The 23711-nt window shown below is 41.1% G+C and overlaps 1 protein-coding gene across 1 annotated transcript; it reads left to right on the top strand.

Moving 5' to 3' along the window:
* Nucleotides 1–1095: 1095 nt before the first annotated feature.
* Nucleotides 1096–1680, top strand: LOC138910470 (uncharacterized). The gene has a single exon (XM_070201714.1). The coding sequence runs from the start codon at nt 1096–1098 to the stop codon at nt 1678–1680; it is 585 nt and encodes a 194-aa protein (XP_070057815.1).
* Nucleotides 1681–23711: the final 22031 nt, after the last annotated feature.

Below are 23711 nucleotides of genomic sequence, written 5' to 3'. Positions count from 1 at the left end.
CCTTAGGCAACTCTAACCATCACCGTTGCCGTAAGTTAAGATCCTTCTATTTGAACATATGGTGCAGACTCTAGTGGCCGGTATAGACCTTGCAAGGGACACCGTATAAATAGTGCCGCAAAATCTTCAAGGCATGAACAATAGCTGCTAATTCCAAGTCATGGACATGATAATTCTTCTCATGCACCTTCAGCTACCTAGACGCTTAGGCAATAACCCTATTGTCTCTCATCAACACTGTGCCGAGGCCAACACGGGATGCAGCATAGTACACCGTGTAAGACCCTGAACCGATAGGCAACACAAATATTGGGGCTGTAGTCAAAGAAATCATGAGATTTTGAAAGCTCTCCTCACACTCCTCGGTCCATATGAACAGAACACCCTTCGAGAGGCCGAGATAGATGCTAGGTTTGAATAGGTGGTTGATATTTCTAGGCGCTTGGAACATGTTTGGAGGCATGAGCGAGAGGAGAGGGAGGGAGAGGCCTCGTGGTTCAGGTGGATTTAGTGGTGCCTCGTCTAGTAGCCAGTCTTATGACAGTATAGGTCGACCTTTTAGTGCCACTTAAGTAGATCGTCAGATTCCCCATGGTTCCTTAGTTAGCCACAATTCATATAGTACTCGCCCAGTTTAGTCATCATTCAGTGCACTGCCGACACAAAATTCTTACTGTGCTCCATTTGCCCAGGATTCCATATGTAGTTATTCGAGTTATCAGGGTCAGCATCCTCATAGGAGGGCTCCACAGCAGAGCTTGCAGCCTATGATTTCAGCACCAACAACAACACCCCCCTCCCCCATGCATAGCCATCTACGGGTGAGGCTTAGTCAGTTCGATGTTGACCTAGAGTGGGAGGTCGGTCATGTGGTGTTCAGGCTCTTTGCTATGCATTTACCGCAAGGCCAAAGGCAGTTGCTTCTGACATCATGATCACAGTATTTTTTCAGTGTGCCACAGGGATGTTTCAGTGTTATTTGACCCTGGTTCCACTTATTCATATGTGCCATCATACTTTGCTCATTATTTGGATATGCCTCGTGATTCTTTAAATATGCATGTTCATGTATATACTACAGTGAGTGATTCTATTATGGTAGACTATGTATATTGGTGTTGTGTGGTGACCATTGGGGGTTATAAGACTAGAGCTAATTTCATATTGCTCAACATGGTAGATTTTGATGTGATTTTGGGCATGGATTGGTTGTCGCCATATCACGCTATTCTTGATTATCGCACAAAGACCGTGACATTATCTATGCCAGAGTTGCCGAGGTTGGAGTGGATAGGCTCCCTGAGTCATGTTCCCAGTAGAATAATTTCATATTTTAAGGCTCAACGGATGGTTGAGAAGGGGTGTTTGGCATATTTGTCCTTTGTGAGGGATGTTAGTGCTGATACTCCTATTATTGAGTCAGTTCCAGTACTGAGGGAGTTCTCGAATATGTTTCCTGTAGCCTTGCCGAGCATGCCACCCAACATGGATATTGATTTGGTGCCATGCACTCAACCAATCTCTATTCCATCGTATCGCATGGCACTAGTCGAGTTGAAGGAGTTAAGGAACAGCTATAAGAGTTTTATCAGGCCTAGTGTATCACCATGGGGTGCACTGGTGCTATTTGTTAACAAGAATGATGTTTATATGAGGATGTGTATTGACTACAATAGTTGAACAATGTTACCATCAAAAACAAGTACCCAGTACCGCACATTGATTATTTGTTTGATTAGCTTTAGGGTGCTAGGGTATTCTCGAAGATTGTTTTGAGATCGGGGTACCATCAGTTGAAGATTCGGGCTTCAGATATTCTGAAGATGATTTTCAGGACCCGCTTCGATTGCTATGAGTTCTGGTAATGTCTTTTGGGCTAACCAATGCCCCATCAGCTTTTATGCACTTGATGAACAGAGTATTTCATCCCTATTTTGATTCCTTCGTGATAGTTTACATTGATGATATATTGATTTATTCTCACAGCTAGGAGGATCATAAGGAGCACTTACGGATCGTGCTCCACACTTTGAGGGAGAAGAATCTATATGCTAAATTCTCCAAGTTTGAGTTTTGGTTAGACTCGGTGGCATTCTTGGGCCACGTGGTGTCCAATTAGGGGATTAAGGAGGATCCGATGAATATTGAGGCGGTTAAGAGTTTGCCCAGACCGTCTTCTGCTACTGAGGTCTGAAGTTTCCTTAGGTTGGCTGGGTATTATTGTCTTTTTGTGGAGGAGTTTCTCTATAGTAGCCCTACTGACTAGATTGATGCAAAAAGGTGCCCCATTCAGATAATCTAGTGAGTGTGAGGAGAGCTTTTAGAAGCTCAAGACTACCTTAACTATGGCTCTAGTTTTTGTTTTAACTTTGGTATCGGGTTCTTAAACAGTCTATTATGATTCTTCGCAGATTGGCACTGGATGTGTGTTGATGCAGGAGGGTAAAGTGACTACTTACACTTCGCATCAATTGAAGCCTCATGAGAAGAACTGCCCAGTGCATGATTTGGAGTTAGCAGCCTTTGTCACGCTCTCAAAATTTGGAGACATTTTCTTTAAGGTGTGTCTTGTGAGGTGTTCACAAATCACAAGAGTCTCCAGCACTTAATCAATCAAAAGGATCTAAATTTGAGGCAACGGAGGTGGTAGAGCTACTAAAGGACTATGATATCACCATTCTTTATCATTCAGGAAAGGCCAATGTGGTGGCTGATGCTTTGAGCAGGAAGGATGAGAGCATGGAAAGTCTTGCTTACATTCCAGTTGGGGAGAGGTCATTAGCATTGGATGTTTAGTCTTTGGCCAATCGATTCGTGAGATTGGATATTTGGAGCTCGGTAGAGTTCTCGCTTGTGTTGTATCACAGTCATCCTTGTTTGAGCGCATCAAGGCATGTCAGTATAATGATCCCTACTTCCTTGTCCTGAGGGATACGATGCAATACAGTTATGCTAAGGAGGTTACTATTGGTGATGATGGGGTATTGAGGCTACAGGGTCGGATCTGTGTTCCAAATTTGGATGGGTTGCGAGAGTTGATTCTTGAGGAGGCCTATAGTTTGTGATATTCCATTCATTCGAGGGCTACGAAAATGTACCATGATTTGAGGCAACACTATTGGTTAGCAGAGGATGAAGAAAGATATTATTGAGTATGTTGCTCAGTGTTTGAACTGTCAGCAGGTAAAGTATGAGCATCAGATATTATGGTTTGCTTCAGAGGCCTGATATTCTGAAGTGGAAGTGGGAGCATATCACTATGGATTTTGTAGTTGGGCTTCTACGGACCTTGAGGAGATTTGATGTAGTAAGGGTCATTGTGGATAGATTAATCAAGTCTGCACATTTCATTTCTATCGTGACTGCCAATTCTTCAGAGTAGTTGGCTCAAATTCATATTCGGGAATTTTGCACATTCCTGGTGTGCACGTGTCTATTATCTCCGATTGAGGCATGTAGTTTACATCATATTTTTGGAGAGCAAAGAAGCGTTAGCTGGGCACACATGTCGAGTTGAGTATGGCATTTCATCCTCAGATGGGTGGGATGTCCGAGTGCACTATTCAGATGTTAGAGAATATGTTACGTGCATGTGTCATTAATTTTGGGGGATCATGGGATCAGTTTCATCCGTTAGCATAGTTCGCCTATAATAATAGCTATCAGTCGAGTATTTAGATGTCTCCTTATGAGGCCTTATATGGGAGGCGATATCATTCTTTAGGTGGTTAGTTTGAGCCTGGGGATACTAGGTTGTTGGGCACTAATTTTTTCCGTGATACTTTGGAGAAGGTGAAGTTGATTCAGGAGAGACTTCATACAACACAATACATGCAGAAGAGTTACACTGATAGGAAATCTTGTGATGGTGTATATATGGTGGGCAAGAAGGTTCTACTTAGAGTTTTACCCATACAATGTGTGATGAGGTTCTGAAGGAATGGAAAATTGAGTCGTAGGTATATTGGTCCTTTTGAGGTGCTTCAAAGAGTGGGTGAGGTGGCCTACAGACTTGCTTTGCCACCTAGGCTATCGGGAGTTCACCCAGTATTTAATGTTTCCATGCTTAGGAAGTATTATGGCGATCCGCCATATGTTTTAGACTTCAGCACGCTACGGTTGGATGAGAATTTGACTTATGATTTGGAACTGGTGGCCATTTTGGATGGCAGGTTCGAACGTTGAGGTCGAAGAATCTAGCATCGATGAAGGTTCATTGGAGAGGTCAGCTAGTCAAGGAGGATACTAGGGAGATCGATTAAGATATGCGGAAGTAAATATCCTCACCTTTTTAGACTCCATATATGATTCTAGACTCGTTCGAGGATGAACATTTTATTAAGAGGAGGAGAATGTAACGACCGGGCCTGTTGTTTTGAGTATTTTAGCCTTATTTCCCGTATTTGACATTTACATATATGTATTTGTGGTTACGTGACTTGCCGGGGTGGTTGGTTTGGTTTCAGGGAGGTTTTTGAGTGAATTTGATACATAGTCCCTAGGATGGAAGCTTAAGTTGTACGAGTTGTCCTGAGTTGGACTTTTGTGTAGACAACCTCGAAATGGTGTTTCGAGGGTTCTAAAATCTTCGTATGATGAGTTTGGACTTAGGAATATGTCCGGATTTTTATTTAAAAGTTCTTAGGTTGTTTTGGCTTGAATTGGCGAAAGTTGGAAAGTTGAAGGTTTGGAAGGTTGATAGGTTTGACTTAGGGTTGACTTTGATGGTATCGGTTTGAATTGTAGTTCTGTGAGCTGGAATAGGTCCATTGTGTTATTTGGGACTTCCATACAAATTTTGAGGTCATTCTGAGTTGTTTAGGCATGGTCGATGATGTTTTGAATTCGGAAATATGGTTTAGTTCCTTAGGCTTGAATTGAGGTGTGATTTGTGGTTTTGATTTTTTTTTGTGTGATTTGAGGCCTCGAGTAAGTTCGTGTTATGTTTTGGGATAGGTTGGTGTGATTGGATAGGGTCTCAGGGGCTTCAGGTCTGTTTTGGATGGGTTTCGGACAATTTAACCATGTTTTGGACTGCTTATTTGTGATGTCAGGTTTTTTCATTGTGATCGCGACAGGGCAACAACGTTTGTAGAGGTCAATTTGATGGAAGATGAGTTTATTCATCGCATTCGTGGAGCTTGGGGAGTCTTGTGGCCATGATCAGGGTGCCGCATTCTCGTAGAATGAGAGGCTAGTTGGGATGTTAGGCCTTTAGCCTTCGCGATAGCGATTTGAGGACCGCGTTCGCGTAGGCTCAGAAGTGTCATGCCTAGCCTTCACGACCAGGGTCTCGTGTTCGTGTAGGAATTTTTTGAGGCAGTGGTTGGATGTGCTTCGCGATCGAGAAGTTGGTCCGTTGATCGCGAAAAGTATACTTGGGCAGACCATATGTACTCTATTTTCGAGGATTTTAGTCATGTTAACATATTTTGGGTTATAGAGCTCGCATTTGGGCAATGATTTTGGGATTTTCACAATTTGGATTGGAGCAAGTATTTTTGGCTCGAATTTGTTCATTATTCATGATTCCAACATTGATGTTTGCATTTAATTGGTGAATCTTAGTGAAGAAATTAGAGATTTTAGTAAAAACTTTTTTAAAGTAAAAATTGATGATTTGAGGGTTTATTTGAGGTCGGATTTGGATGAAACACATATATTTGGACTCGTATTGGAAAGGGTGTTCAGAATATTTGAGATTGGTCAAGTCCCTGTGTGCGTGCTCGGGGTTGACCTTTTGGGTTGACTTTGCATAATTGATTCAAGATCTTAGCTTTATCATTTGAAGTTGTTTCATATGGCTTTTATTGATGATATTAAGTTATTTTGGCTAGATTTGAGCCGTACGGAGGTTGATTCACACAGGAAAGGCTTCTTAGAGTATTGATTTAGCTTGCTTGAGGTAAGTATCTTACCTAAACTTGGTTGAGGCACTAGTTGCCTGAGTTATTTGTGATAATTACGTGCTATGTGTGGCGCAAATGTGTGGAGTTGAGCCCATGTATGTGCACTGGGGTATTATTCATGCTCGGGGTAGTGCTTTGGCTATGATATGCCTTGAATTGATTTCTAAGCATTATGTTGTAATGTTTCTTATATTTGTAACGCAATTGTGAGCTACTGGAACCATGTTTGATGTTACATAGAGGTTAATCTCCTGATAGAACCTGATAATTGCTACCGGCATGATGTAATTGCCTGATTTGAACTATGATAGGTGTAACAACCCGATCGGTCGTTTTGTGTAATTGCACCCTAGTATCACTTTTTATGCTTCACACATGTGTTTTTATGATTTTATGACTTGCGGGGTCAGTTAGTTTCATTCCAAAAAGTTATCGGGTTGATTTGGACCCTTTGATTCTTGACTTAGAAGTTTAAATTAGAAATATTGACCAAACTTTGACTTTTGTGAAAATAACCCTGCAACTATATTTTTATGGCTCCGATAGCTTCGTATTGTGATTTCGTACTTGGGCGTATGCCCGGAATTGATTATGGGATTTCGTAGGTTGAGTTATGTTAATTTGCTGAAATTTGGCAATTTGAAGTTTTTTTGTTAGCAAATATACCACTAGGCAGGCTGCCTAGTAGTTAATATATATAAACAAAAACAAAAACAAAGATCCAATGTTTACAATTTGTCAAACCAAATCTCAAGAATGCTAAACTAGGGCTAAAGCTAATGAAATAGCAAATTCTAACTATTACAAATAATGTCATGGCTAACTCCCTACATATGATGGTGTGTGTATCCACAAGCCAAGTGCAAAACCTCAATGTAGCACCTCTAATGCTCTCACCAGGCACCAAGTTTTGCGTTTCAAAAGACAAGGCAAATATGAATCTCCATGCAACACCACCAATTGGAAGTGACCAAATATCCATGAAGGTTACCAACTGCATGCTCAATGTAGGCATCAATTCTGTGTTCCCTGCATAATATGATAGAAATCCAGGCCAAGAAACCTGTAAATAAAATGAAAATATCCAAGGAATGATATGTGTCATATCCTGCAATCTAAACCTTATGCATGTACTGCCATAACACCTCTATATTGGACATGTATACATGTTAATACCACTGAATAGTGTCATAACATTACCAAGCATACTCTTCTGATACATTACACCTTCCAGTAACATTGAATACCAGATATGATCCTTCATAAAACCCTGTAGTATTGGTGCCTTGCTAGATCTAAACATGAAGTTCCTATATGTACCTGTGTGAAGCAGCAATAGTGCATGTACATGAAGTGAGCTATGTACACTATCATTACATCTCCAGATTGGGCATGAAAACATACCAATACCACTGGCTAATGTCCTAACAGTACACATATAGACATAAGTAGCCACACATCCTATTGATACCATTGGATCCCAGCTTTTGAATTTCAATAACCATTGAACAAGTATATATCCCAACACATGATAAGTAACACATAACCAGCAACCAATATAACGAGACTCATAGTTAGACAATAGATTAACCAGAAACCTTATTAAGAGTACTCTCCACTGCTTGCTTGTATGTAAACTTCCATACACTCCTAAAGCACCTCCAGAATGAGCATGATAACATGTTAATACCACTGAAAAATACTCTAACAGTGTACAGATTCTAAGCATAATAAAGTAGCAAGCAAGCAAATGCAATAACAAACCTAATAACTTCATTAATCAGGAGCTCTTCTTTTGGCAATCCTAACCCTTAGATTAGGAGTTTGTGATTTATCAAGATTTATTAGCCTCCTTCCTGCACTAGGCAGTTCAGAATAAGTATGAAATTGGGTTGTACCTGTAAAAGAAAAAGCAATGTTAGCTATAAAATCTACAACTGTGTTGCCTTCTTTGAACACATGTTGAAAGATCACATTGAAATAATCCCTCAACTCCTTAATCTTCTGCACTTCTGGCACTATATACCAAGGTGGATCTCATTCCCCTTCAATAACCTTCTTTAACACCAGTGGTTTGGTCTCTAATATGAGTGGATGCAGCTCATGCTCCATAGAGTACTCCAATCCTTACAGTATTGCTTTTCCCTCAGCCACAACATTGGTTGTCACTCCTAGATCAACTGCCCTTGCTTACACTAGATCTCCTGCATCATTTCTCACACAAAGCCAAGTGAACTAGGCCCCGGATTTCCTTTTGAGGCTCCATCAGTATTACACTTATACCATCCTTGATGTGGGAGCTGCCAAGTAACTCTACTAGTAATCAATACTAGCTTGTAAGCTTCAAAGAACTGGATCATATCTGGCCACAACATAGGTATGTGAGATAACCATGGATACCTAAACCTTGCCAAATAATGCAATGTCTTATTGACTTCATGAATGACTCTATTAGTAGAGACAGTGCCCCTATTCTTGCATGTGTTCCTCTTTTTACATAACTCCCAAGTAATGTTAGCTGGAGCAGCCTGAAATAAAGGTTTCAACTTTGGGCAACATTTTGCAGTCCACTAATTCCTTATCACTTGCTTCACTTGAACTAATGGCACATTAATCCTTGCATCTTTCATGGACAGTTTCCACACCCTTGATGCAGTGGGGCTAGTTAAGAATATGTGAGCTAAAGTTTCCTCTTGAGGATGCTGACAACACCAATATCCAGACATGACTATATATCTTTGCCTTCTCCATAAATCATCAGTACCCAATTAATGTCTCCATAGCCTCCATAAGAAGAAGGATGTCTTGAATGAAAGACATTTAGTCCACATTTGTTTGAACTCCTGATTAGGATTAGCTCTATGCCTCAGAATTCGCCACGCACTACTAACAGTAAACTTGTCTGAAGGAGTTGGCATCCAGTATTGTTTATCCCTGTAATCCTCACTACCATCATAATGGATATTGTGTTTAATATGGTCAGCAATATCTTCAGGAAAGCATTGATCAACCAGTTGCTCATTCCATGATTCTTCTTGCCTCAATTCTTCCACCTCCTGCAAATCCTCATTTATTGGGAACTCTGGAGGTAGGACATGATAAAGAGAACCTAGTCCAGTCCAGTTTTCATGCCATATGTTGGTTGTTCCACTCTTCATCTCCCACATAATCTCATGTTCTACTTCTTCCCTAGCATTCATCATCTGCCTCCACACATGTGAACCCTCTTTGATTTGCACTATAGTAGGTAGCTCTTTTTTGCAATATTTGTTCCATATGAAGTTGGACCACAATGATTTGGTAGTCCTAAATCTCCACCAAAGTCTAGCAAATAGATCCCTGGATACATTACGAAGTGATCTAAATCCTAGAACACCTTCCTCTTTAGGGAGACATAGATTCTGCCATGAAGCCCAATGCCTACTCCTCCTTTCTTCCTTTATGCTCCAAAATAAATGTGCAAAGATCTTGTGCAAATGATCTAATATGTTATCTGGAGGATCAAGAACTGACAACAAAAGGTTTAGTTAAAAAGTTTGACCTTAGGTTGAATTTTAGCTATCGAGCTCGGAATTTGATTTTGGGACTTGGACTAGGTCCATTATCATATTTAGAACTTGTCTGCAAAATTTGATAGGATTCAGATGTTTAGTTGTAATTTTAGAAATTCATGAACTTTACTTTGAAATTCATGCGTCTTAGTGTTCGATTTATAGTTTTAGATGTTATTTTTATGTTTTGATCACGCGAGCGATTTTTTATGATGTTTCTAGACCTGTGTGGATATTTAGTTTGGAGCCCCAAGGGCTCGGATGAGTTTTGGACATGTTTCGAAAGGTTTAAACTAAAATTGCAGAATCTGGTGTGTTGATGCTTTAGGTATCGCATTTGCGAACACAAGGTTCGCAATTGCGAGCTTAGCAAGGGGGCCTCAGTCATTGCAATTGCGATACCTGGTTTGTAGTTGAGAAATAGTTCAAGTACAAGGATAGATTGCATTTGTGAAGGAGATACGCCAGAGTGGCAATTGTGACCTCCGCATAGGACTGACAGTGGCTGTATTTGCGAGTAATACTTCGCAATTGTGAAGTTGCAATTGCGACATTAACAGCTGGTCAAAAGGGCTGGAAGTCGGGATTTCATCTCTCATTCTCTCATATTTAACCCTAGACTCGGTAGGAGACGATTTGGAGGTGGGATTTTCACCTCCAAACGTTTGGTAAGTGATTCTAATCAATTTCTAATCATATTCCATCAATATATCTTAGATTTTAAAATCCAAATCATGTGAATCAAAGTGAACAAAAATTGTGAAACCTTGTCAAGTTTTTGAAAAATAAGAATTTGAGTTTTGAGAGCCGATTCGGGCTCAAATTTTGAAATTGATCACACACATATATGAACTCGTAGGGTCATACGTAGTCGGAATCTACCATTAGACCCGGGTTTTGACCCCGCGAGCCCCGTGTTGACTTTGTTGACTTTTTGAGAATAGTGTAAAGATCTTAGCTTTATCTATTGTAATTGATTTTCTTAGCATTGTTTGATGATATTAAGTCGATTTTTATTAGATTTGGGCCATGTGGAGACGAATTTTAAGGAAAAAGCTATTTCCAAGTGTTGAATTGGCCTAGTTGAGCTAAGTATGTTGCCTAATTTTGTGTAGAGGAACTACCCCTTAGGAATGGTATTAATTGATTCATTTTGTGTTATATGAAATCTGCGTACGCAAGGTGACGAGTGGGTACACGACTTGTACATGGTATTTGACATGTTTAGGCTACTTAGACTATTTCGTGCTTTAATTGAAATGCCACATCATGTTCTAAATACTATATTTGTGTTAGTCTAACATTACATGCCTTAATTAACTTGTTTAACACTTGTTCTACATCCTATTTGATAAATTGCTCTCATGTCTTAGTTGAACTTATTGCCTTTATTTGATACATGTCATCTCTTTCATTGTTGATTATCATTTTTTGAAGTCATTGTACGTGTTATCTCGTTCATTGTTAATTTCCATTATTTGAAGTCATTGTTACTAGTTATCTCTTTTCTTGCTAGTATTCTCATTTGAAGTCATTTTATTCCATCCATTGTGAGTTATTTGTATTTGGTTTGTAGTTACACATTATCTTTATTATTGTTGAGTTATTGGTGTTGAAGTTGTGGAAGCCGTATCATTTTGAAGCGAAATTGATAATTGTTAAGATATCTTTCTCGTTGAGAATTTTACATTTATTGTTATTGTTGATATTCTTATACACGTTGTGGTGGAGCCGTGGGCTATTGTTAAAGAAACATTGATATTGTTGATTGTTGGCAAGTTGTGATATATTGGCACTTGTGGTGCGAGTTGTAATTATGATATGTTATTGACGTGTATGCGGCAGTATAAGGCTTGGGGTTAATGTGCATGTGGTGGTATAAGGTGGGACTTATGTGGGTGTTGCTTGTAGGGGAATTATATGAAGCCACGCAGCGTCATAAGGTAGGCTAAAGTGCGTGTAGCTATTTCGAGAAAATTATTTCCAAAACCTATTTCAAATGTAAGGCTCACACGCCGGTATAAGAAAGGATTGTGATTGAGATTGTGAATTATGAATACGAGGTGGTACCTTGGTTGTTATTCTTGATATACATACACGAGGCGGTACCTCAGTGGTGATTCTTATTGTACACGAGGCGGTACCTCGTTCTGATTTTTGTTGTTTTCTTCTTCTTTTTGTTGTCAGTTATTATTCGTATATGATCTTTGTGGTTCTCCTTAACTGATTTCTTATTGTTATTTCTGTGCTTACAAATTTTGGTATTAGTTCATGCTATTAACTTTTTTGCATCAATTATTTCTCCGCTTTCTATTATTTTTCCTTATTATATTTTTATATTGTTTATTTATATCCTAGTAGGTGTCTTGACCTGGTCTCGTAACTACTCTACCGAGGTTAGGATTGATACTTACTAGGTACCATTATGGTGTACTCATACCATGCTTCTGCACAACATTTGCAGATCCAGGTACGTCTGCTCATGCCAGTCGTTAGAGATCATCTATTAGCTGCTTTATGGAGACTTCAAGGTATGCCTGCTCAGCGCCGCGGGCCTTGGAGTCACCTTCCCTTATTCTTATTTACGGTTGTATTTTCTTTTAGACACTGATGTAGTAGTTACTCTAGTTTTACTCTATACAGCTTATAACTCAGGTCCACCAGTCTTGGGGAGTGTATTGTTGTTGACTCTATTTTCGAAAGTTTATATCAATTATTCAAACTTATTTTAGTATTCTATTAATTATTTCCATCAAGTTATTATTAACTGGTAGGCTTACCTAGTCATCGAGGCTAGGTGCCATCACGACATCCTACTGAGGGAAATTAGGGTCGTGACAATAACAAACATTGTACATGCATACACCTTCGCATGTCACTTATACCAGACTAGGACTATGAGATTTGATATTCATTGATCACTAACGTGTATTATTGTATATATTTTTTCTGTGCGATATTGTTTGGACTGGTAGCAGATGACCATGCCGTGCGGTTTATGATATTGAGCATGTGACCACGTTGGACGGATTATGATTATTTGCACGTGACTACACCGTGCAGCGTGTGGACATGGATCCATCCCCCTAGGGTCACACTATCATGTTTCTTCATGATGGTGTACATGCAGTTTGAGGAAAACTGATCAGTGTTTTGGTTCGGTTATTGAGATTCAGAGGAAAAGCTGGCCAATGTTTGTTTTGGTTATTGCATTTCATCCTTATTTGTATTTTCCTTGGTTGTTTACATGATTTGTTGCATATCTTCTTTATATGCTGGATTGTTGACTGAGCAAAGTACATTAAATTATTGTGTGCACCAAGATGGTTTTATCTGTGATTCATAACTTGATCGTATCATTGTTTTGTACTTGTTGGGATTCAATGAATTGTACAGGTGGTTAGCAAGTATCATTTATAATTCTTGCCTCTATTACCTTGTCGAGGTTAGTTATGATACTTATTGAGTACATGGGGTCAGTTGTACTTATACTACACTCTATACTTAATTGTGCATATCCAGGTGTTGGACTGAGCCACTAGTAACTAAGGCTTGTTGCTGAGTTATCCTTGGAGAGATGAGGTAGAGCTGCATCTTGACCGCAATCTTGCATCTTTTTTTTCATTTTATACTATTATATTTCATTCAAATAGTGTTGTTATTTGGTATTTCAGACTTGTATTCCAGTTTTAGAGCTGATGACTTCGCTTTTACCAGTTCTGGGGGATTTGTTATACATCGACGTTGTTGTTTATGTTTATTGGCCTTAGATTTGTATTATTTCTGTTAATTCAGTATTTATATTTCGCTTTGTAGTGTTTGGCTTTCCTAGCAATGAGTTAGGCGCCATCATGACCAGTTGGTGGTTTTGGGTCGTGACATTCAAAGAGCCTTCAAATCTCCAAAGCCAAGAGGGTGTATGAAGAAATGAGCTTAACTCCCAAATTAAAACTTATCTACCATACTTCCTTCATCATGATCGCGGAAGAACCCTCGTGATCATGAAGACCAATCTGGCCCTGCCCAGGTTTCCTTCTTCGCATTCACAATTGCCCTATCGCATTCGTGAAGAACTCTATGTTCCAACCCTTCACGTTCGCACACCTATAGCCGCATTCGCGAAGGCCAAAGCCTGTCTCCTTATTCCTTCCTCATTATTCTTCGTGTTCGCGTAGGCTCCTCCGTATCCGCGAAGAGGAGCTAGGTCCTAAATCGCATTCGCGGGGCCAACTTTGTGTTCGCGAAGAGCAACCACTGCCCCCTCCAGTTGTAATGACCCGATTGGTAGTTTTAACCATCCATGTTCAGTTCAATGGTTTGAGGTCACCAGTAGCTTCATAAGGTTTATTATGACTTGTGTGTATTGTTAGTTTTGGTTTTCGAGTGATTCAGGATTGATTTGGAAGAATGATTCTCAACTTGAAAGCTTTAAGTTGAAAGAATTCACTAAGTTTGACTTTTGAGTATTGAACCGTGGAATATTATTTTGATGGTTCCAATAGATTTGTATGGTGATTTTGGACTTAGGCATATGCTCGGAATTGGACTCGGAGGTTCCTAGGTTGATTTGGCTTTTTTGCCTAAAGTTGGCAATTTAAAGGTTTAAAATTTTTCTAAGTTTGATAGAGAGTTGACTTTGTTGATATCGGGTTCGTATTGCAATTCCGAGAGTTATTACAGGTCCGTAGTGTCATTTGGGACTTCGATGTAAAATTTAAGGTCATTCCGAGTTTATTTGAGTTAGTTCGGTATGCGTTTTGGAAATTTGAAGTTCATTAGTTTGTTAGGCTCGAATTGAGGTGTGATTTATAGTTTTGATATTGGTTGGTGTAATTTGAGGCCTTGAAAGAGTCCGTGATATGTGTTGGAACTTGTTGGCATGTTCGGACGGGGTCCCGAGGATCTCAGGTGTGTTTTGGATTGGTGTCAGACTCTTTTTGGGTGTGTGGCATTTATTACCGTGATCGCGGTGAGTAGTGGGAGCTGGTGTGGTTATTCTTGTCACTACCACAATTTTTCCTCCATAGGATGTCGTGACGGCACCTACTCTCTAAGACTGGGTAAGCCTAACAAGCATGCGGAATAACTCAAATATTAAGGTAAAACTCAAAACGTCAACAACTGTAATAAATAAAATTGCAACTCAAGTATGAACAACTCCCAAAACCTGGTAGATATAAGTCACAAGCTCTAAAGATAAATGCTATACATCAGAGTCTAATGAAGATAAGGAACCAACATAATAAAGGTAGAGGGGGACTCCGAGGTCTGCGGACGCTGGCAGATGTACCTTGAAGTCTCCACGTACGGACTAGCTCACTGATACCTGATCTGGTAGACAGTACCTGGATCTGAACAAAACGATGTGCAGAAGCATAGTATGAGTACACCACAATGGTACCAAGTAAGTGCCAAGCCTAACCTGGGTAGAGTAGTTACAAGGTCAGGTCAGGCCCTACTGGAAATCATAACAAACAAGGCAGAAGATATAATAATATAATGAAATGACAGAGAAATGAAACAATGAAAATTTATGGAAGGTAATAACAGGGAATCAAAGAAAGACAAATACAACATGACAGGAAAGCAAAAATCTTACCAGTTAAGGAACAACAACAACAATACAATAAATAGAGGAAATCAATAGGGGGAACTTCCGAGGTACCACCTCATAGTCCCAAAAGTAAATATTTCATAATCTTTCCTTATATCACCGCGGGAGCCTTTATATTTTATTTTAAAAATAATTTTCCCAAAATAGCCAACCTTATCAAACCGTGCGACTTCTAGTAGTTCCCCTACTAGCCACGCGTATCAAGCCCACCTTATCTCACTGTATGCGTTTCAACACCCAAACCTTGTACCATCTCATGCGTATCAATAATCAAAACGGCATGGCAGAAACCTCGTGCAAACAATAATAACCGCATGACAGAAACCTCATGCAACAACCAAACAGCCATCTCAACAATAAATCACTGAAACCAAACATAACAACTGAAACAACGATATTCCAAGATTAGCAATTTCAAGTAAAGAATCCCACAGTTAAACAAGGAACATGGAATCAAGAAAGTAGGTAATTCAACTAAACGTATAGTACAAGTTGCAAATAAAAGATAAGACAAGTAGGCAGGTGAAATTAGGCTAAACATAATGACTATACATGCTAAAGTAACTCAGTTAAGGCATAGAATGGAAACTACTTAAATAAAATCGGAATTTCAATATTTATCCGGTGTACGCACTTGTCACCTCGCGTACACGGACCTCACATATCACAAATAGTCACAACAATACCAAATCCTAAGGGGATTTCCCACACACAATGTTAGACAAGTCATTTACCTCAAACCTCGCTCAATCAATCGATAAGAAGGCCTTTCCCTCGATTTTCCAACTCCGATCAGCTTGAATCTAGCAAAAATAATTTCGTACTAAAATTATAACTATAGGAAACTAATTTAAATAATGTAATTATGACTTTCGCAAAGAATTGAAAATTCGCTCCAAAAGGTCGACCCGGGACCACGTCTCGAAACCCGAATAAAAGAATAAAATACAAACAGCCATTCGATATCGATATCGAGCCCTAGGAAGTTTTCTTAAATTTTCCCCAAATTTCTAACTAAAAACACTAATTAAATGATGAAAACAACAATATATTCATGGGAATTAATCAAAAACGAGTCAAGAATCCTTACCCAAATGTTTCCTCTAAAAATCCCTCAAAATATCGCCTCAATCTGAGCTCTCTAGGTCCCAAAATGAATTATGAAATCAAACCCTCGAAAATCCTCTTTTCTGACCAGTGAATCCGCATCTGCGGACCTTACTGCCGTACCTGCGGCTCCGCACCTGCAGAAATTCCATCGCAGGTGCGATTCTTACTTAGCCCAGCAAACTCCGCTTCTGTGGACCAAAATGCGCATCTGCGCTCCCGCTCCTGTGGAAGGGGCTCCGCTTCTGTGACCCCAGGCTTGCCTAGCCTTTCCGCTTCTTCGCTTCCTCAATCGCATGTGGGAGTCCGCTTATGCGGAACTCTGACCGCATCTGTGGTCCCAGCTCGGCAGACCACAATTCTCTTCTGCGATCAACTCTCTGTATTTGTGAGTCCACTCTTATGGCCAATTCCTCCGCATGCGATGACATCAGAAGGCTGGAACTTCAGCAATTGCACAAGTCTAAATTTTGTTCCGGAATCAATCTGAATCACACTCGAGGCCCTCCGGGACCACGTTTGAATATACCAACAAGTCCTAAAACATCATACGAACTTAGTCGAGCCTTCAATTCACATCAAACAACACTAAAACCAAGAATTGTGCATCGATTCAAGACTAATGAATTTTAGAACATCTAACTTCTACATTCGATGCCGAAACCTATCAAATCACGTCCGATTGACCTCAAATTTTGCACACAAGTCATAAATGACATTACGGACCTACTCCAACTTTCGGAATCAGAATCCGACCTCGATATCAAAAAATTCACTGTGGGTCAAACCTTTTGAAAATTTCAAACTTTCCAACTTTCGCCAATTAACACCGAAATGACCTACGGACCTCCAAATCAACATCCGCACACGCTCGTAAGAACAAAATCACTAAACGGAGCTATTGGAATAGACAAAACTTCATTCTGGAGTCGTCTTCATACAAGTTCGACTACGATAAACTCATATGACTTTAACTTCCATTTTTAGGGACTATGTGTCCCATTTCCACTCCGAAACTCTCGCGAACTCGACACCAAGCACCCCGGAAAATCAAGTAGCCACAAAATGAGATAGAGGGAGAAATAAATGGAGTATCAGATCTAATACTCTCAAAACAACCGACCAGGTCGTTACATCCTCCCCCTCATAAAACAAACGTTCATCCTCGAACGAGTATAGAGACGTACTTGAAGTGGTGAAAAGATTAGCATAACGGCTGCGCATATCATGATCGGTCTCCCAAGTCCCCTCCTCGACTAGATGACTCCTCCACTAAACCTTCACTGAAGCGATATTCTTTGACCTCAACTTTCGAACTTTACTGTCCAAAATGGCCATTGGCTCCTCAACATAAGATAGATCCTTGACCAACTGGACTGAGCTAAAGTCTAACACATGAGACAGATCGCCGTGATACTTCTGGAGCATGGAAACATAGAGCACTGGGTGAACTGCAGAGAAACTAGGTGGTAGTTCAAGTTTGTAAGCCACCTCTACAACCCTCTCAAGAATCTCAAAAGGCCTGATATACATATGGCTCAACTTGCCCTTAATTACGAACCTCATAATGACCTTCATGGGCGAAACTCGGAGCAAGGCCCGCTCCCCAATCATGAATGCAACGTCGTAAACCTTCTAATCCGCATAACTTATCTGTCTGGATTGGGCTGTACGAAGTCGATCCTGAATCAATTTAACCTTTTTCAAGGTATCCTAAACCAAGTCTATACCCAATAGTCTAGCCTCTCCCGGCTCAAACCAACCCACCGGGGACCAGTACTCCCTACCATACAAACCCTCATACGGGGCCATCTGAATACTTGATTGATAACTGTTGTTGTATGCAAACTCTGCAAGTGGAAAGAACTGATCCCAAGAAACTCTAAAATACATCACACACGCACGAAGCATATCCTCTAATATCTGAATAGTGTGCTCTGACGTCCATTCGTCTGAGGGTGAAATGATGTACTCAACTCCACCCGAGTACCCAACTCATGTTGTGCGGCTCTCCAGAAACCGCGATGTAAACTATGTGCCCCAGTCAGAGATGATAGATACCGGCATGCCGTAAAGCCTGACAATCTTGCGAATGTAAACTTGAGCCAGCTGCTCCAAAGAGTAAGTAGTATCCACAAGAGTGAAATGAGCTAAATTGGTCAATTTATCCACAATCACCCAAAATGTATCGAACTCACTCTAAGTCTGTGGAAGCCCAACAATGAAATCCATAGTGATCCACTCCCATTTCCACACCGGAATCTCTAGCTTCTGAAGCAGTCCACATGGTCGATGATGCTCATACTTTACCTACTGACAATTTAGGCACCGAGCTATATACTCCACTATGTCCTTCTTTATCTACCTCCACCAATAGTGCTTCCTCAAGTCCTGATACATCTTCACGGCACCCGGATGAATGGATAACTGCAAACTGTGAGCCTCCTAGAGAATCAACTCACAAAAACCATCTACATTGGTCACACATAGCCTACCCTGCATCTGTAATACATTGTTATCCCTAATAGTGACCTCCTTGGCATCATTGTGCAAAAACGTGTCCTTGAGGACAAGCAGATGGGGCTCATCATACTGACGCTCTCTGATACGATAACATAGAGAAGACTGAGATACCACACAAGCCAAAACTCGGCTCGGCTTGGAAACATCCAATCTAACAAACTAGTTGGCCAAGGCTTGAATATCCAAGGCTAAAGGCCTCTCTGCTACTGGTAGATATGTTAAACGTCCCAAACACTCTGCCTTGCAACTTAAGGCATCAGCTACCACATTGGCCTTCCCGGGATGATAGAGTATGGTGATGTCATAATCCTTAAGCATCTCCAACCATCTCCGCTACCGCAAGTTAAGATCCTTCTATTTAAACAGATGTTAAAAACTCCGGTGATCGGTGTAGACCTCACAAGGGACACCATACAAATAGTGCCGCCAGATCTTCAAGGGATGAATAATACCTGCTAACTCGAGGTTGCGGACATGATAGTTCTTCTCATGCAACTTCAATTGTCTAGATGCGTAGGAAATCACCCTACCGTCCTGCATCAACACCTCGCCGAGACCAATGTGCGATGCATCACAATACACCATATAAAACCCCGAATCAGTAGGCAATACCAACACTGGGATGTCGTCAAAGCAGTCTAGAGCTTTTGAAAGCTCTCCTCACACTCCTCGGTCCATCTAAACGGAGCACCCTTTTGGGTCAGCCTGGTCATAGGTGCTGCAATAGATGAGAATCCCTCTACAAATCGACAATAATACCCCACCAAGCCAAGAAAACTCCGAATCTCCGTAGCTGAGGACAGTCTGGGCCAACTCTGCACTGCTTCACTCTTCTTCGGATCTACCTTGATCCCCTCAGTCGATACTACATGACCCAAGAATGCCATTGAATCTAGCCAAAATTCACACTTCAAAATTTTTTCATATAACTTCTTTTCTCTCAAGGTCTGAAACACAGTCCTTAGGTGCTGCTCATGATCCTCCCAACTCCGGGAGTACACCAGAATGTCGTCAATAAACACTATGACGAAAGAGTCAAGATAGGGCTAAAATACATTGTTCATCAAGTGCATAAATGGTTCTGGGGCATTGGTCAACCCAAAAGACATCACAAGGAACTCGTAATGACCATACTGAGTCTTGAAAGCACTCTTCGGGATATCTGGCTCCCGAATCTTCAACTGATGATAGCCTAAATGCAAGTCGATCTTAGAGAATACTCTAGCACCCTGAAGCTGATCAAATAGGTCATCAATACGTGGCAATGGATACTTATTCTTCATTGTAACCGTGTTCAACTGGTGATAATCAATACACATTCGCATAGAACCATCCCTCTTTACAAATAGGACTGAGCACCCCAAGCTGACACACTGGGTCAAATGAAGACCTTATCGAGCAACTCTTGCAACTGTTCTTTTAACTCTTTCAACTCTGATGGGGCCATACGATAGGGTGGAATAAAAATGGGTTGAGTTCCCGGTAATAAATCAATATCAAAGTCGATATCTCTGTCGGGTGGCATGCCCAAAAGATCCGTCGGGAATACATCTAGATAATCCCTCACTACCGGAACTGACTCGACGGTAGGAGTATCAACACTAACATCCCTCACATATGCCAGATATGCATCACACCCCTTCTCAACCATCCATTAAGCCTTTAGAAATGAGACAACCCTGCTAGGAACATAGTCTAAAGTACCTCTCCATTCTAATCGCGGTAGACCTGGAAGAGTTAACGTCACCGTCATGGCATGACAATCAAGGATACCATGATAGGGCGACAACCAGTACATGCCCAAAATAACATCAAAATCCACCATACTGAGCAACAATAAATCATCTCTGGTCTCAAAAACACTAAGAACAACCAAACACGACCGATACACATGGTCAACAACAATACAATCTCCCACGGGTGTAGACACATAGACAGGAGAACTCGGGGAATCACTGGATACACCCAAATATGGAGCAAAATAAGATGACACATAGGAATAAGTGTAGCCTGGATCAAATAAGACTGATGAATCTCTATGATAGATCGGAACAATGCGTGTGATGATAGAGTCATATGCAACTGCCTCCATTCTAGAAAGATGAGCATAGTATCTAGCCTGGCCTCCCCCTCTAAGGCGACCTCTACCTACTCGACTTCTACCTCTAACTAGTTATGCAGGTGGGTGGTAGTTGATGCTGTAACCGTGGCCTGAGGACCCGGGTGGAGCTCGTGGTCCCTAAGTAATCTGTGGAGGTGCACCCCTCCTGAGTCTGGGGTAATCCATCACCACATGACGGTTGTCCCCAGACTCAAAACAAGCTCTCGAAGGATGTGGCTGTTGAGGCCAACTCGAGCCTGATCGGTTGGACTGACCGCTGAAAGCACCCCGTGCAGGAGATGCACTAGACAATGGCGGTACATAATATGGAGCCTGAGGCCTAGGAGTGGCTGGAATACCTGGAAGCTGGAAGTGCTGAATGAACAGGGCGACTCACATAGCCCCTACAATGACGAGCTGCAACTGGGGCATGGGTACCATTGTATGGGCTAGACTCTCGAGACCTCTTGGCCTCCCTCTCCTCTTTATCCCGAGTCAACATACCCTTTAATCTCCTAGAAATCCCCACTACCTACTGGTATGTAAGGTCAATCTCCAACTCTCGGCCCGTGTTAAATCTTATACTGGGGTTGTGCCCCTTGATAAATTGACAAACCCTCTCTCGAACAGTGTTAACCAAGGCTGGTAGATGCCTAGCCCAATCACTGAACTGGACCGCATACTCTGACACGATTATAGAACCCTGGCGCAACTGCTCAAACTCTGCGCGCCATGCATCTCTGAGACTCTGGGGAATATACTCCCTCAAGAACATTTTTGAAAACTAAGTCCAGGTGAGTGAAGTTGCCTCGACCGAACTACCTAACCCATATGCTCGCCACCACTAATAGGCCGCTCCTCTAAGCTGTGACGTAGTGAAAGAAACCCCACTAGACTCCGCAACACCCATAGTATGGAGGATACGGTGGCACTCCTCAAGAAAACCCTGGGCATCCTCTGACACCAAGCCACAGAAAGTATGAGGGTAGTACTTCTTGTACCTCTCGAACCTCAAAAATTGTTGCCCTAACCTCGGGCTGAACTGGGGCTTCCGGCTGTATTGGTATGACCTCAGGAACCTGGTCGACCTGGACCCGCTATTCTAGGGTACGGGCGGCTGGAGTCTGTGCTCCTCCCACTGCCTGAAATATGGCAGGAGCAAGTGGTATCAACCCTGCCTGAGCCAAAGTGCTGAACATGCTCAGAAACTGGGCGAGAGTCTCCTGGAGGGCTGGTGCAGTAACAGGCATCTCAGGTGACTGGCCTCAAACTGAAGCTACTTATGGATCTTCTGTAGCAGCTCGTGGGGGTGCTCTGTCTGCACCACATAGACATCATCAGCCTTTACCGCATCCCCGGCCTCTCTTGGCTCTAGCAGGGGGCACGATGTCTGGTCATCTGATCCAGTTGTACATGTCCTCACCATCTGTGAGCGAATAGAAAGACAGAAATTTAAAATCCAAAGTCAAAGAAGATAAGTTTTTCCTAACAGTTTCATAGCCGCCCGAAGATAAGCATTGACGTCTCCGTACCGATCTGCGAGACTCTACTAAACCTATTTGTGACTTATAACACCTATGAATCTAGTGCTCTAATACCAAATTGTCACAATCCCAATTTTTCCTCTGTAGGATGTTGTGACAGCACCTAGTCTCTAAGACTAGGTAAGCCTAACAAGCATGCGGAATAACTGAAATATTAAGCTAAAACTCAAAACGTCAACAACTGTAATAAATAAAACTGCAACTCAAGTATGAACAACTCCCAAAACCTGGTAGATATATGTCACAAGCTCTAAAGAGAAATGCTAAATATCCCTATACATCAGAGTCTAATGAGGATAAGGAAACAACATAACAAAGGTAGAGGGGGACTCCGAGGTCTGCGGACACTGGCAGATGTATCTTGAAGTCTCCATGTACAAACTAGCTTACTGATACCTGGTCTTGTAGGCAGTACCTGGATCTACACAAAAATATGTGCAGAAGCATAGTATGAGTACACCACAATGGTACCTAGTAAGTTCCAAGCCTAACTTGATAGAGTAGTGACGAGGTCAAGTCAGGCCCTACCGGAAATAATAAGAAACAAGGCAGAAGATATAATAATATAATGAAATGACAGAGAAATTAAACAATGAAAATTTATGGAAGGTAATAACAGGGAATCAAAGGAAGACAAATACAAAATGAAAGGAAAGCAAAAATCTTACAAGTTAAGGATCAACATCAACAACTATACAACAAATAGAGGAAATCAATAAGGGGCACTCCCGAGGTACCGCCTCGTAGTCCCAAAAGTAAATATCTCATAATATTTCCTTATATCACAGCAGGAGCCTTTATATTTTGTTTTAAAAATAATTTTTCCAAAATAGCATCCCGCGTTTTAGCCAACTTTATCACACTGCATGACTTCTAGTAGTTCCCCTACTAGCCACGCGTATCAAGCCCACCTTATCTCACAGCATGTGTTTCAACACCCAGACCTTGTACCACAACAGGCGAATCAATAATCACAACAGCACGAAGAAAAAACTTGTGCAAACAATAACAACTGCACGGCAGATAACTCGTGCAACAACCAAACAGTCATTTCAACAATAAATCACTGAAACCAAACATAACAACTGAAACAACGATATTCTAAGAATAGCAATTTCAAGTAAAGAATCCCACAATTAAACAAGGAACATGGAATCAAGAAAGCAGGTAATTCAACTAAACGTATTATACAATTTGCAAATAAGAGATAAGACAAGTAGGCAGGTGAAATAAACATGATGACTATACATGCTAAAGTAATTAGTTAAGGCATAGAATGGAAACTACATAAATACAACCGGAATTTCAATATTTAGCTTGTGTACGCACTCGTCACCTCGCGTACATAGCCATCGCATATCA

The sequence above is a fragment of the Nicotiana tomentosiformis genome, chromosome 1 (assembly GCF_000390325.3).
Source record: "Nicotiana tomentosiformis chromosome 1, ASM39032v3, whole genome shotgun sequence".
In the NCBI taxonomy this organism is placed as follows: Eukaryota; Viridiplantae; Streptophyta; class Magnoliopsida; order Solanales; family Solanaceae; genus Nicotiana; species Nicotiana tomentosiformis.
This window is presented reverse-complemented; position numbering and strand designations above follow the sequence as displayed.